At 40.2% G+C, this 12,303-nt stretch overlaps 1 protein-coding gene across 5 annotated transcripts in view; it reads right to left on the reverse strand.

Moving 5' to 3' along the window:
• Nucleotides 1-239: 239 nt before the first annotated feature.
• Nucleotides 240-12,303, reverse strand: part of LOC140730350 (tetratricopeptide repeat protein 7A-like) — a 260,040-nt gene continuing 247,976 nt past the window's right edge. For all 5 annotated transcript variants that reach the window (XM_073050646.1, XM_073050642.1, XM_073050644.1 and 2 more), the window contains one exon: nucleotides 240-7,340. In XM_073050646.1, coding sequence (XP_072906747.1) covers nucleotides 7,119-7,340 — 222 coding nt within the window. In that variant the 3' untranslated portion in view covers nucleotides 240-7,118. The remainder of the gene's footprint in view (nucleotides 7,341-12,303) is intronic.

The following is a 12,303-nucleotide window of genomic DNA, read 5'->3' on the forward strand; positions in this document are numbered from 1 at the left end:
AACTGGATCTGAGGGGCAACTTGTTCAAATGGCGGCTGGTGTGAGTATAGTATGAGATAATTAAGGAAGTGGTTGAGACAGATAAACTAATATTTAAAAGTCACTTGGACACGTACACATATTGGAAAGGATGAGAGAGATGGGACTAGCTCAGCTGGGCATCTTGGTCAGCAAGGATGAATTGGGCCAAAGGTCCTGTTTCTATACTGTGTTACTCTGTGAATCAAATATGGGAGAAATTAAGCTTTAATACTTCTTTAATCATTAAATCATCAACAAGTGAAAGCGTTACATCAGCAACACGAGGTCCGAAGCAATTTTTACATAGAACAATTTATTTCATAATTTAATCACTACATAATGACTGCATCCTACATTAACACTGTGTGCAAATCCAGATCATAAAACGCCCCCTACAATGACGGCCATAATTCTCTGAGCCAGGTTAATCTCACATGGTCAAGCATCCCAAAATTGAAGCATAACAATATGTTTGGAGGCATGCAACTGTTATAAGTCTGGGAATTTGGACTGCAGAACATAGAACACAGAACAGTACAGGCCCTTCAGTCCATGACATTGTGTCTACTAACATACACACTCCATGATCAATTCAACCCCTTCCTCCTACACAGTCCATAATCCACATTTTTCTTACACCCATGTGCCTATCTAACAATATTTAAATGTCCCTATGGTATCAGCCTCTACCAGCAACCCTGGCAGACTGTGTTGTAAAACATTATCCGTGTCTTTCTATTGATGCAATTGCACTCTAACAGTGGGTTAGTCAACATATGCACCCTAAAATCTTGTTTTTATACTCAATTTCAGCTTTCCTACAACTTGCTCTTTTCCCTAAGATAAATAGATGGGAAAACTGCTTCTTGCATCAGGAAGTGGCACTTGGATCTAACAATCATTCGGTATAGTTCTTACTTTTTTATATAGGCAACCACCTGATAGCCAGGCCCATATACTTCCAATGTGAGGAAATGTAGTTTTAGATAAGAACATAAACACAAGAGGTTCTGTAGATGCTGGAAATATTGAGGTGAAACTGGGGGACTGAGAAGGTGGGTGTGTGAGGAAGGGGGTTTGAGGTAAGAAGCTGGGAGGTGATAGGTAAAAGGGGTAAGGGGTGAAGAAGATAGACTCTAATAAGAGGACAGTGGATCATGGAAGAAAGGGAAAATGGAGAGGAACCACAGGAAGATGATTGGCTGGTAATGAGAGGGGAACCAGAGTACAGAATGGATGAGGGGAGAAAGGGAACAGGGAAATTTACTGGAAGTTAGAGACCTACCAGCTTGTACTCCTTCCCCTCCCCTCCCCCACCTTTTTATTCTGGCTTCTGCCCCCTTCCTTTTCAGTTCTGATGAAGGGTCTTGGCCCCAAACATTGACTGTTTACACCCCTCCATGGATGCTGCCTGATTTGCTAAATTGCTCCAGCATTTTGTGCGTGTTGCTTTAGATCACATCAAACTGGTACATGTAAGGTGCAGAGGTACTGATGGGCATGTCACAGGTCCCATCATGAAGGCACAACCAAATAAAGACCGTGCAGTCCTATTCTACAAGAGTCAGAAGCAAAATTCCAACTGTGAAGAGCAGAATTAGGCCATTAGGCCCTCTGCGCCTTCTTGGCATTTGATCATGGCTGATTTATTTTTCCTCTCATGAAATATTAAGTAAGTGTGCTATATTATATCTAAGTATTCATTAGAATGATTAATTACTTAAAGATATCAATCATAAACCAATCAACTCTCTCATTGATGTACCTGAGAAGCAATGTCCTGAAAACATTGGGCAACTCAAATAGAGTTTATTGGCTAACCTATAAAATTCACTCTATTATAAGGCATAATAGTTACACAACATAACAGATTGTGATTTCAAAATAGCATTAAATACATTTTGGATGATTTTAGATACAGGAATCACATTAATTTACTGTAACTCAGTGCACTAAGGACATTGCAAAAGCAACGGCTGAAGTACTCAAACCACATCTGATACAGTTGTTTCCCAGCTACAGCTGGCTAGAGTGCACTTATATACAGCAAAATAAATATTGTTCAAACACGTACCTCGTGACAGGTTCTAGTAAAATATTTAATCAGTCCCTTTGTTGTGAAAATTACGTTAAAAACCAGTCTTCATTCCCTGAATAACACCTGGATCAAATTAACTACTTCACACTTCTTGTACAATTTCTGAAGTCCCAGATTACTAACAGTAGATGATTTTTGTGTGACAGGTATTAATGATCTGCAGGATCAAGTTGTCAGAAGTATATTTCCCTTGGCATTATACAGTTTTATAACACAGCAAACCAGTAGCGCCTTCTAGAGTGGTCCATGATGTGAATTAATAATGGCGTCTTCCAAGTTTCTGGAGTCGGCTCTAGACAACTTACACCCAGTGCAGGAAATGAGAAACTGAAACCCAAGTAAATATTGTGTCACTGTTCAAAAGACTGCAGGCCTCAGCAAGGATGCTATTTCATAGTATCAGTTGATCTCTAAACTGACACCACCTCCTAATAAAAAGTTACAATTACAAAAAATAAATTTCCCTCTTTAATTCTGACAGACCTCAGATGGTCTTCAGCTGGCAGGGGAGTGTCTTAGAGTGAATGGAAGAATAACTGGCAGACATTGTTAGTGACAGCAAATGATTGTGCAGGCTCCAATGCAGTAAAATAATCAATTTTAAACAATCAATAGGATTTCTTGAAGATTTTTTAAGATCAAGCAGCAAAAGCAGGCGTGTTATTTTACAAAATCAACATGCGGCGACGAGAGAGAATGAAGTGCCAACCACTAATGTACTAAATGCCAGAGGTAATACAGTCCACATTACTGAAGGACCTTTGTGTATTCCACCTGGAGATCTAAATCAGAATGCTGGCATCATGATAGTCAATGATGTTTAAAAGACTTTTAGGAACACGGAGAGCAAGGGGTTTGAAGAAGTATGGGACACGGCAGATACATGAAACTAGCTCAGGCAGGCAATTTGGTCAGCATGGAGAGTTGGACCAAAGGGCCTTTCCCATACTGTATAAATCTATGACCAACGAAGAAGAGAGTGAAAATGAAAACGGAAACACACTGTCGTTCATTAAGATTCAGTCCCATCAAATTAAGAACCTTTCAGGATTCCAAGTTTAACTGTTTCTAAGTTGACAGTGTGTGAGGAATATTTGAACTCAATAAACTTCTCGTAATCTCGCTTAGTGACGCTATACTCTCAGTTGCTATCATATCTTATACTTAACAGCAGCTGAGTCCCAAATAAAGGAAAGCTCAGAGACGGAGGAGCAGGAAGTGGTAAGGAGGGTGAGGAGACGGAGAACAGGATGAATTGCTGGCTTGGAAGGCTCATTCACAGTCTCCTGCCTCTACATGTCTACCACGTGACTGCATTTCAAACTGATATAATAATTACTGATTCTGATCTTGCTACTTTTATCATCTTCAAATCAAAGTCAATTAGCTGCTGTTAAATTGACATGACGATACACCATGTGAATGGAATAAGAAAGGAGCTGAACATGGGAGTTATTTCAAATGGGATTTTAATCCTCCCTGCTACCCTGCTCTCCCTCCTCCTTCCACACCAGATTACCTGGTGATGGATCTCAAGCAACTGGTTGCAGGATAGATGTCATTAGTAAGACAGTATTTAAAAGCACTTTAACAGGTACTTGGCCAGAAAAGTTTTACAGCAAGGATTCCTGACCTTTCTTATGCCATGGGCCCTTACCGTTAAACGTAGGGTCAGTGGATCCCAGTTTGGGAACCCCTGGGGGATATGGGCCAAGATGGCAAACGGGACTAGTTTAAGTGGGAATCTTGGTTGGCATTGACCTGTTGGGCTGAAGGCCCTGTTTTCATGTTTATATGACTCCATCTCAAACTAGTTGAATTAATTCTGACTGATTGCCAAAATGACAAAATATTTAAGCAATTTGTACCAACCTTCACATCATGGAAGACTCCACAGCCCAATGTGTTAAAGTGCAAATAAAATCTTTAGAATACCTGCATGTGTTTTTTGTGCAGGAGCCAGTGCTCAGAGCCTGCACAGCAAAACAGTGACAACAGTGAAATAAGTGTGCACACTTTTGATGGGGTTACAGCTGGTCTGTTTGGGATGCTGTTGTCTGCACCTGCACCAACTATACGAGTTATATGTTTTTGTGGTTGCAGTTTTAAACTGGATAACATACTCAGCTGTAACTGAAACATTCAATTATGCACAAGCTGCAGTTCACATCATATCCACGCACAAGTCTGCAATCTAAACCTATGCTTTCATATTGCTGGATATGGGACAATGTTATAAAGGAAGCAATTATAAACAGTCCATTTTTATTCAAAGTCTGTAACTCAAGTGCAGAATGGTGGGAAAATGGGTGATTGGGAAACCAAGTGTAGAAAAAGCTCTCTACTGAGCAATGGCAAAACAAATGAGGAACTGGCTGGTTACGACAACTGGAAATTCCAGCAAGAGTAGAGGTTACTGCTCATTATGATGAAAATAAGGTGGAAATTCCAGCAAGAGTAGAGGTTACTGCTCATTATGATGAAAATAAGATGAAAATAAACCCATCTCATGAAACTTGCATTGGGTGGTGCTTAGTTTTCTTATGAGCCGAGATCTGGTTGGTATTCAGTAAAATGAGGCAAGGTTCTAATTTCCTCCTTTCACCAGACTACTTCCCATTTTGTCATCTTTTAAACCCAAAGCCTTCACACAATACAATGAAGTGTGATTCTGGACAGAAGTAACACGATTCTCTGTTGCCCCAATTATGATTAATTTCGTTATAGCTTCCTGATATGGGAATCTGAAGATGATGGATTGTATGCAAATTCTGAGATGTGACAGGGTTTGTAAGTGTGGCTTCCATGCTCAGTAGTGACACACTGAAAAACCATTATTGCATCAACATGTTATTTCTGTCTGCCAGACTCTTGGTAAATGAGATTGCTAAATGATTGCTCCTTCTAACCTACTTGTAATTCCAGAGACCCTGCATAAAAAGATTGTACTCTAGAACATTTCTCATTGTCAACATTAAATATTCTCAAAAGATATTTATATGTATGTGTGTGTATGTATGTATGTAATACCCTGGTTAAGATTTCTATTGCTATGCTATGAGGTAGTTTATATCAAGTTTTCTGTAAAATCAGTGTGTTATGTTGGAAAGCGTGTTTTGGCTTCAGCTAAGATAAGGACCTATGTTGTCAAACTTGGGAATGTTGTGTCAGCCATTCAGGATTGTGAGATGTGAGCAAAGTTCCGGAGAGCTGTGGGGAAAGAGTTTTCTGAAGGACAGTAGTCTAGTTTGGGGTCTTTTGCCAGGAGATGTGGAGTAGGGCACGAGCGAAGATGCTGTGCAGAATGCCGTTGGAAGGACATTCCCAGTCGCAAGAAGTGCTTTGTGTAGATGAATAGCTTGAAGGAGGAAGGAGCAATACTCGTGAGAGAGACAGTTCATTCAAGATGGCTTTCAAGGGGAGTTTGGAATGTGGCGGGTGCTTTCACACAACCCCAACTACTCCAGTATGAACTCCAATACTATGTGCACATCGGCCTGATTTAACTATAATAGGCCCTTTTTCTTTTTCTGTAACTGTTTGTTAAAGTTCAACATTTGGCAAATATACTTTCTTTATAATTTTATGTTGCACAATCTGTCATATCTGGGCTACTGATAACTGTGCATGGGCAGTATTTACATGCTATTTGCTCAAATTGAGGTTTCTTTAATCAGAACATAATAACATTCCTGTTTGGTTGAACCCCAAATCAGACCAGCCCTAGACACATATTGTTTATGAAAGGCTGCTTTCTCACTGCTGAATCACGTGGCTGTCAGCAGAGTTAACAGAATTAGCCAAGTCTGTATATGAGCCCTGGTGAGGGGGGTTACATAAATTTATAAATATATGATAGAGGGGGAGAGGGGGAGGGGGAGGGGGAGAGAGTGGGAGAAAGAGTAACTTTTGGAAGAACTACATAAACTACATACTTTTGGACATTGTAGGCACTGCATAAAGGCTAATCCCCAACACACACTGGATGAATATTGTCTGACAATAACTGATATCTGATTAGCTAACTGATCAGGCAGTTAGGAAGCAATGAACTAAGAATAAATTGTCTTCCTGACAGTTTGATGCATTGAATGTTGTGCCAATAGCTTTCCCCGTGCTAGGTCTGCTGCAAAACAGACCACATAAAACTGAAAGAATCTCATTTTGAAAGTCATGCTTGCATTAGGGGTGTGGAATTACTATTATGTATTGAGGGAAAGATTTATGAAAATAAATATATCATACACAAATGATGGAAGAGGTGAACACAAAGTTTGGCAAACGTAATTACCGTAAGTAATATTCAAACCAAATGGTTATATATAAAATTTACAATAAAAATGTGCGACTAGTTACCAGATACAATTTCAAACATTATGAAAGCTTTGTGAGGTTTGTGAATCAAACAATTTGAAAGATGTTTCTATAAATTAGCTGTTTGCTGTTTGCCGTGAAAGAGTATTAAATGTCTTATACAACACTAAGGTCTCAGATATAAACATCACTTCACCACCAATGAAGGGATTAAAGACAGAAATTCTTACTTTCAGGCCCTGCAAAATACTGAAATTAGCATTTGACTGAGGCCAGTCACATTTGCTTCATAGACCATGGTGAAGCAATTCTGGAAAGATGCTGCCAGAGCTGCTGTGAATTAAATATGCTCTTGCTTAATCCTGGGTATTGTTCAGTGTAAGGAGCTGATTCCATAAATGTACCATGATTAGCTTAATACAGTCTCTGAACGATTGTTTTGAATGTTATGACATTACAATTGTTATCAAAGTGCACTGAAGGTGAGGGATCGTTAGGATTGGTAGTTGGGGTTCATTCAAAGTTGGGCAATGGTGCACAATTCAGTTTGGGAAAAGTATGGCTGGAGAATCTTGCTCAATTGTTCCTAATACTTCATAGTTGAACTCTGTTCTAGGAGTCAGTAATTTAAATCTTTGGGTTGGAATGTGCAAAATTTTATAAAAAGTGACCCATGTGATTAATTTCAAAGTACTCTTGGGATGACAGTAAATGGCACAACAGGACTGCTGGCTTCTAGCTCTAAGGCAGTAAGAAAATATTCCGCAGCATCTTCATTTTCCCCTTGGTCTTGCAGCACCTCCCCCAAGCTGTTCCAGGCCTCATGGGATGTTGACAGAGTCTGAACGGCATCTCTCAGAACCTTCTTTGCCAAGCCACTTCGGCCCATTTTATGGACCGTCCTTCCCTGCAATGAAACAACAGGCAAAGATCAGTAAGATCGATGTACCAAGCTGAGAATGATCACATTTCATGAAAGATGTGGGAAGTATAAACTTAGAAATCAAAGTACTAGCATTTAGAGAGCATCTTTCATGTACTCACGAAACTTCAAAACAGTCCACTGCTAATCCATTACATTTGAAGTATAGGGAGGTGAAGGCAAGCAGGGCAGTTAAATGAAGCGTGCACAGACTCACAGACAGTGAGAAGATAAAATGATAACCTGTTTTTGGTTGACATGGTAAAGGAATCAAATAATCTTTCAGCAAGGAAACAAGCCCCATAGTCCACTGAGTCTATAGCGACCATTAAGTACACATTTATACAGTTGGCATATGGCCTAGTGGATAAGGCATCGGTCTAGTGATCTGAAGGTCACTGGTTCGAGCCTCAGCTGAGGCAACGTGTTGTGTCCTTGAGCAAGGCACTTAACAACACATTGCTCTGCGACGACACCGGTGCCAAGCTGCTTGGGTCCTAGTACCCTTCCCTTGGACAACATGGAGAGGGGAAGGCCTGCAGCTTGGGCAACTGCCGGTCTCCCATACAACCCTGCCCAGGCCTGTGCCCTGGAAACCTTCCAAGGCGTAAATCCATGGTCTCATGAGACTAACGGATGCCTATTTATTATACTATTTAATAAATGTATATTAATTTAAATTAATAAATGCATATATTTGTAAAATGAAATAGCATAAATCCGTTCACATTATTTTATTCTCCCATCGATTCTGTCACTTGCACACAAAGTAAGGGGAAATTAACCCAGTAATGTGAACAGCTTTGGATGTGTTAGGGACTCAGAGTTCTCCATGGAAACCCATATGGTCGTAGGAAGTACATGCAATCTCCACAGAGCTAGCACCGGAGGTCAGTGCTGATCCCAGGTCAGCTGCTCTACTATCTGTACCCCCATGCTGAGCCCCGTGCTGTCCATGCTGCTAGTTGAACAACCGTTGTGTACCTTGGAAAACGTGAGCACGGAATTTTTCACATTCAACTAGAAAAGCAGGCAATGTGAAATAAAAACAGAAAACATTGTAACCACTGAATATTTGTGGTAAGAGAAACAAAGTTCAAAAGCTCAAAGTTCAAAGTACATATATGTCACCATGTACAGCCCTGAGATTCATTTTCTTGCAGGCATACTCAATAAATCCAGAATAGAATAACAGACGTAGTAGAATCAATGGAACACCAGACCAACTGGGCGTTCAAATGCATATGCAAATGACAAAAAACTGCGCAAATACAAAAATAAAGCAATAATAATATTAATAATAAATAAGCAATAAATATTGAAAACATGAGATGAAGAGTCCTTGAAAGTGAGTCTATAGGTTGTGGGAACATTTCAATGACGGGGCAAGTGAAGTTGAGTGAAATTATCCCCTTTGGTTTTGATGGAGCCTGATGGTTAAGGAGTAATAACTGTTTCTGAACCCAATGGTGTGAGTCCTGAAGCTCCTGTACCTTCATCCTAATGGCAGCAGCGAGAGAGAGCATGACTTGCATGCTGGGGGGGGGGGGGGGGGTCCCTCATGATGGATGCTGCTTTCCTACAACAATGCTCCATGTAGATATGCTCAATGAAGAGGAGGGCTTTACCCAAGATGGACTGGGCCAAATTTACTCCTTTTTGTGTGATTTTCCATTCAATGACATTGGTGTTTCCATACCAGGCTGAATTGTAGCCAGTCAACAGACCCTCCACCACATTAGAAGTTTGTCAAAGTTTTAGATATCATACAAACTCCTAAGGAAGTAGAGGCACTGTTGGGCTTTCTTCATAACTGTACTTACATGCTGGGTCCTCGGAAATGATAACACAGAGGAACTTAAAGTTGCTGACCCATCCCTTCTGTGATCCTCCGAAGAAGACTGGCTTATGGGCCCTTGTTTTCACTTCCTGAAGTCAATAACCAGCTCTTTGGTTTTGCTGACACTGAATAAGAGGTTGTTATTGTCCCACCACTCAGCCAGATATTCAATCTCCCTCCTATGAGGTGGTTCATCACCACCTTTGATTTGGCCTACTACAGTTGTGTTGTCAGCAAACATGAAAATGGCACTGGCGCTGTGCTTAGTGAGTAGAGCAGGGGCTAAGCACACAGCCTTGTGGTGCACCTGTGCTGATGGAGATTGTAGAATTGATGTTGCCAATCTGAACTGACTGGGGTTACACGTGAGGAAATCCAGGATCCAATTGTACAGGGAGCTATTGAGGCCAAGGTCATGCCTTTATTGACTAACTTTCAGTATGACAGCATTAAATGCTGAGGTGTAGTTGATAAACAACCTCCTGATGTATGCATCCTTTAACATTTAATGTAATGCAGAAAGAAACAGTTCACGTACCAGATCTGACAAGGAATCTTCAAACCTACAACAATGAATGTTTCTCCTTCCTCAGATTTTGTTTAACCTGCTAGATGATTCCAGTATTTTCTCCTTTCATTAAAATGGGTTGTTCAACAAATCACTGCTAGTTCAAGATAACAAAGCTAGTTCATGTCCAACTCAAAGCTAATCACCTGGTTAAGTCTGAGCAATGACTGTAGGCAATAGACTGATTCAAAGCCTTAAATGCACTCAAGTTCAAAAACGGAATTTGTCCCGGTTCACGTGCACCATCTCATACAACATGATGGCATAAATGTTTAGTGCTTCATTTCTGCAATTCATTGACACAGCTCAAAATTGGACATCCACCAAGCCATGCAGACCTCCAACACCAGAAGTATTTTTCCTCCAACCTGAATAGTCAGTCACAGCCTATCCCTCATTCTCTTGTTTCTGTCAAATCAGCCAACCCATCCTTGATCACTGAAAATGGCAGGTGAGCAGATTGGCAACAGCACCAAGTATATCTTTAAGTGAAGCTCCACCATAATGAGTTTAATAGAGATTACAAACAACATGCAGAATTAAACATAAACTCTCCAGTCTTGCCACATCCACTCAAGAATGACGGTAGACAACTGAAAAACTATGGGAATGGGTAGTTCTATGAACATTCCCATTCTCATTGCTAATTTTATCCCAGCATACATGAAGAAAATATGGATAAAGCATTCGTAGCCATCTTTGACCAGATGCCTCAAAAAGATGACCCCCTTTCCATCCTTTCAGGTTCTCATTACTCAAGGGACTACTGGCCAACAAAACATGCCAGCAGTATAGCAAAAGCTTTATGCTCCAGCTGGCTAGGCTAGCACTACCTACCCTACAAAGCAGAAGCTTGCTCAAGCATGTCCTACTCATAAAAGCTGAACAAATCCACATCTACCTAATTTATAAAGAAGTATTGGAATGGGACAGTGATCTTGTTTTTGAGTAGCACCTGTCACCAACTACTGATAACCAAGTTGTGGCAGGACTGAGCTAGAAGGACAAGGGCAGTGGACACAGCAGCTGAAAAATTTATTACCCTCTAGTTCCCCATTAAGTTATTGACCACTTTGACATGAAAAGATATCACCCTTTCTTTGTTACTGCTCGGTCAAAATTTGGACTCACCTACCTAAAAGTATAGGAGGACCTACAAACTCTGCAACTACTCAAGAAGGCGTCCTACCACTTCCTTCACAGATAATTAGGCCTGGCCAATGAATATAAGCTTGCCAGCAACACCCACACAAAAAAATTAAAAAATCAAGAATAAATAAACTTTCCTATTCAAAAAAAGTCACATAGACTGCAGTGTGTTGGACTCAATCCAACATTCCTAGTTGTAAGTATTCAGCCCACAACTATAACCATGCAGTTCTGACATCCTGTACGAATGAATCACTCTTTCTAAATCCATAAACTGCATTTACAAATTCACCACTGTGATTTCAAATCAAGTTACAGCAACCACATTAAGCGCTACTCTCTCGTGATACAAGTTCTTGTTAATATTCTCACTTTCCTTTTCATTGGGATCAGGTCATTTCATTATCCATTGATTGCTATCAAAGTTGCTGCCAACTTATGACTCTATATTTGGCTAGCTATGAGTTTGATAACATCATGTTGTAAGTCATGTCTGTGTACTAATATTTCCATTCCAAGTCAATTTTAAAATTTCCTTTTACTTAATATAGCAATGTCTATTTAGAATTCTCTTCTATGACAATGACTACTTCCTCTTGCAATACAGGGAAAAGAGTGGCCCCTTCAACCTCCTCTAGCTGGCTTCACTGATTTGATGACACATTAGTACGCAAGCCCCACCTAAATTGCAGTAACTGCCTTGCCAATGAAAAATCCCAGTTTCAAATTTCAAATGATGCATGGACTTTTGAGAGACTGAGCTATTGTTTTGCATGAACAGAAATGATTTTCAATCTTTAAATTAGGACAAGGTCGCTTAAAATGCACTGTATTTCTACATCACGTGAAAGACTTCCTAGCATCTAGGCTATCAAATTCTTCATATCTGATTAAATCATCACTGAAAGGAATAACGTCAAATTTCTGCAACATGTCCCTATAGTTTGACATCTTCAGGAGTGACCTGAGTCAAGTCAAGTCAAGTCGTCACTTTTACTGTCATTTCAACCATAAGTGCTGGTACAGTACATACTAAAATGAGACAATGTTTTTTCAGGACTATGGTGTTACATGACACAGTACAAAAACTAGACTGAACTATGTAAAAAACAACACAGAAAAAAACTACACTAGACTACAGACCTACCCAGGACTGCATAAAGTGCACAAAATAGTGCAGGCATTACAATAAATAATAAACAAGACAGTAGGGCAGTAAGGTGTCAGTCCAGGCTCTGGGTATTGAGGAGTCTGATGGCTTGGGGGAAGAAACTGTTACATAGTCTGGTTGTGAGAGCCCGAATGCTTCGGTGCCTTTTCCCAGACGGCAGGATGGAGAAGAGATTGTATGTGGGATGCATGGGGTCCTTCATAATGCTGTTTGCTTTGTG

The sequence above is a fragment of the Hemitrygon akajei genome, chromosome 7, assembly GCF_048418815.1.
Source record: "Hemitrygon akajei chromosome 7, sHemAka1.3, whole genome shotgun sequence".
Taxonomy (NCBI): Eukaryota; Metazoa; Chordata; class Chondrichthyes; order Myliobatiformes; family Dasyatidae; genus Hemitrygon; species Hemitrygon akajei.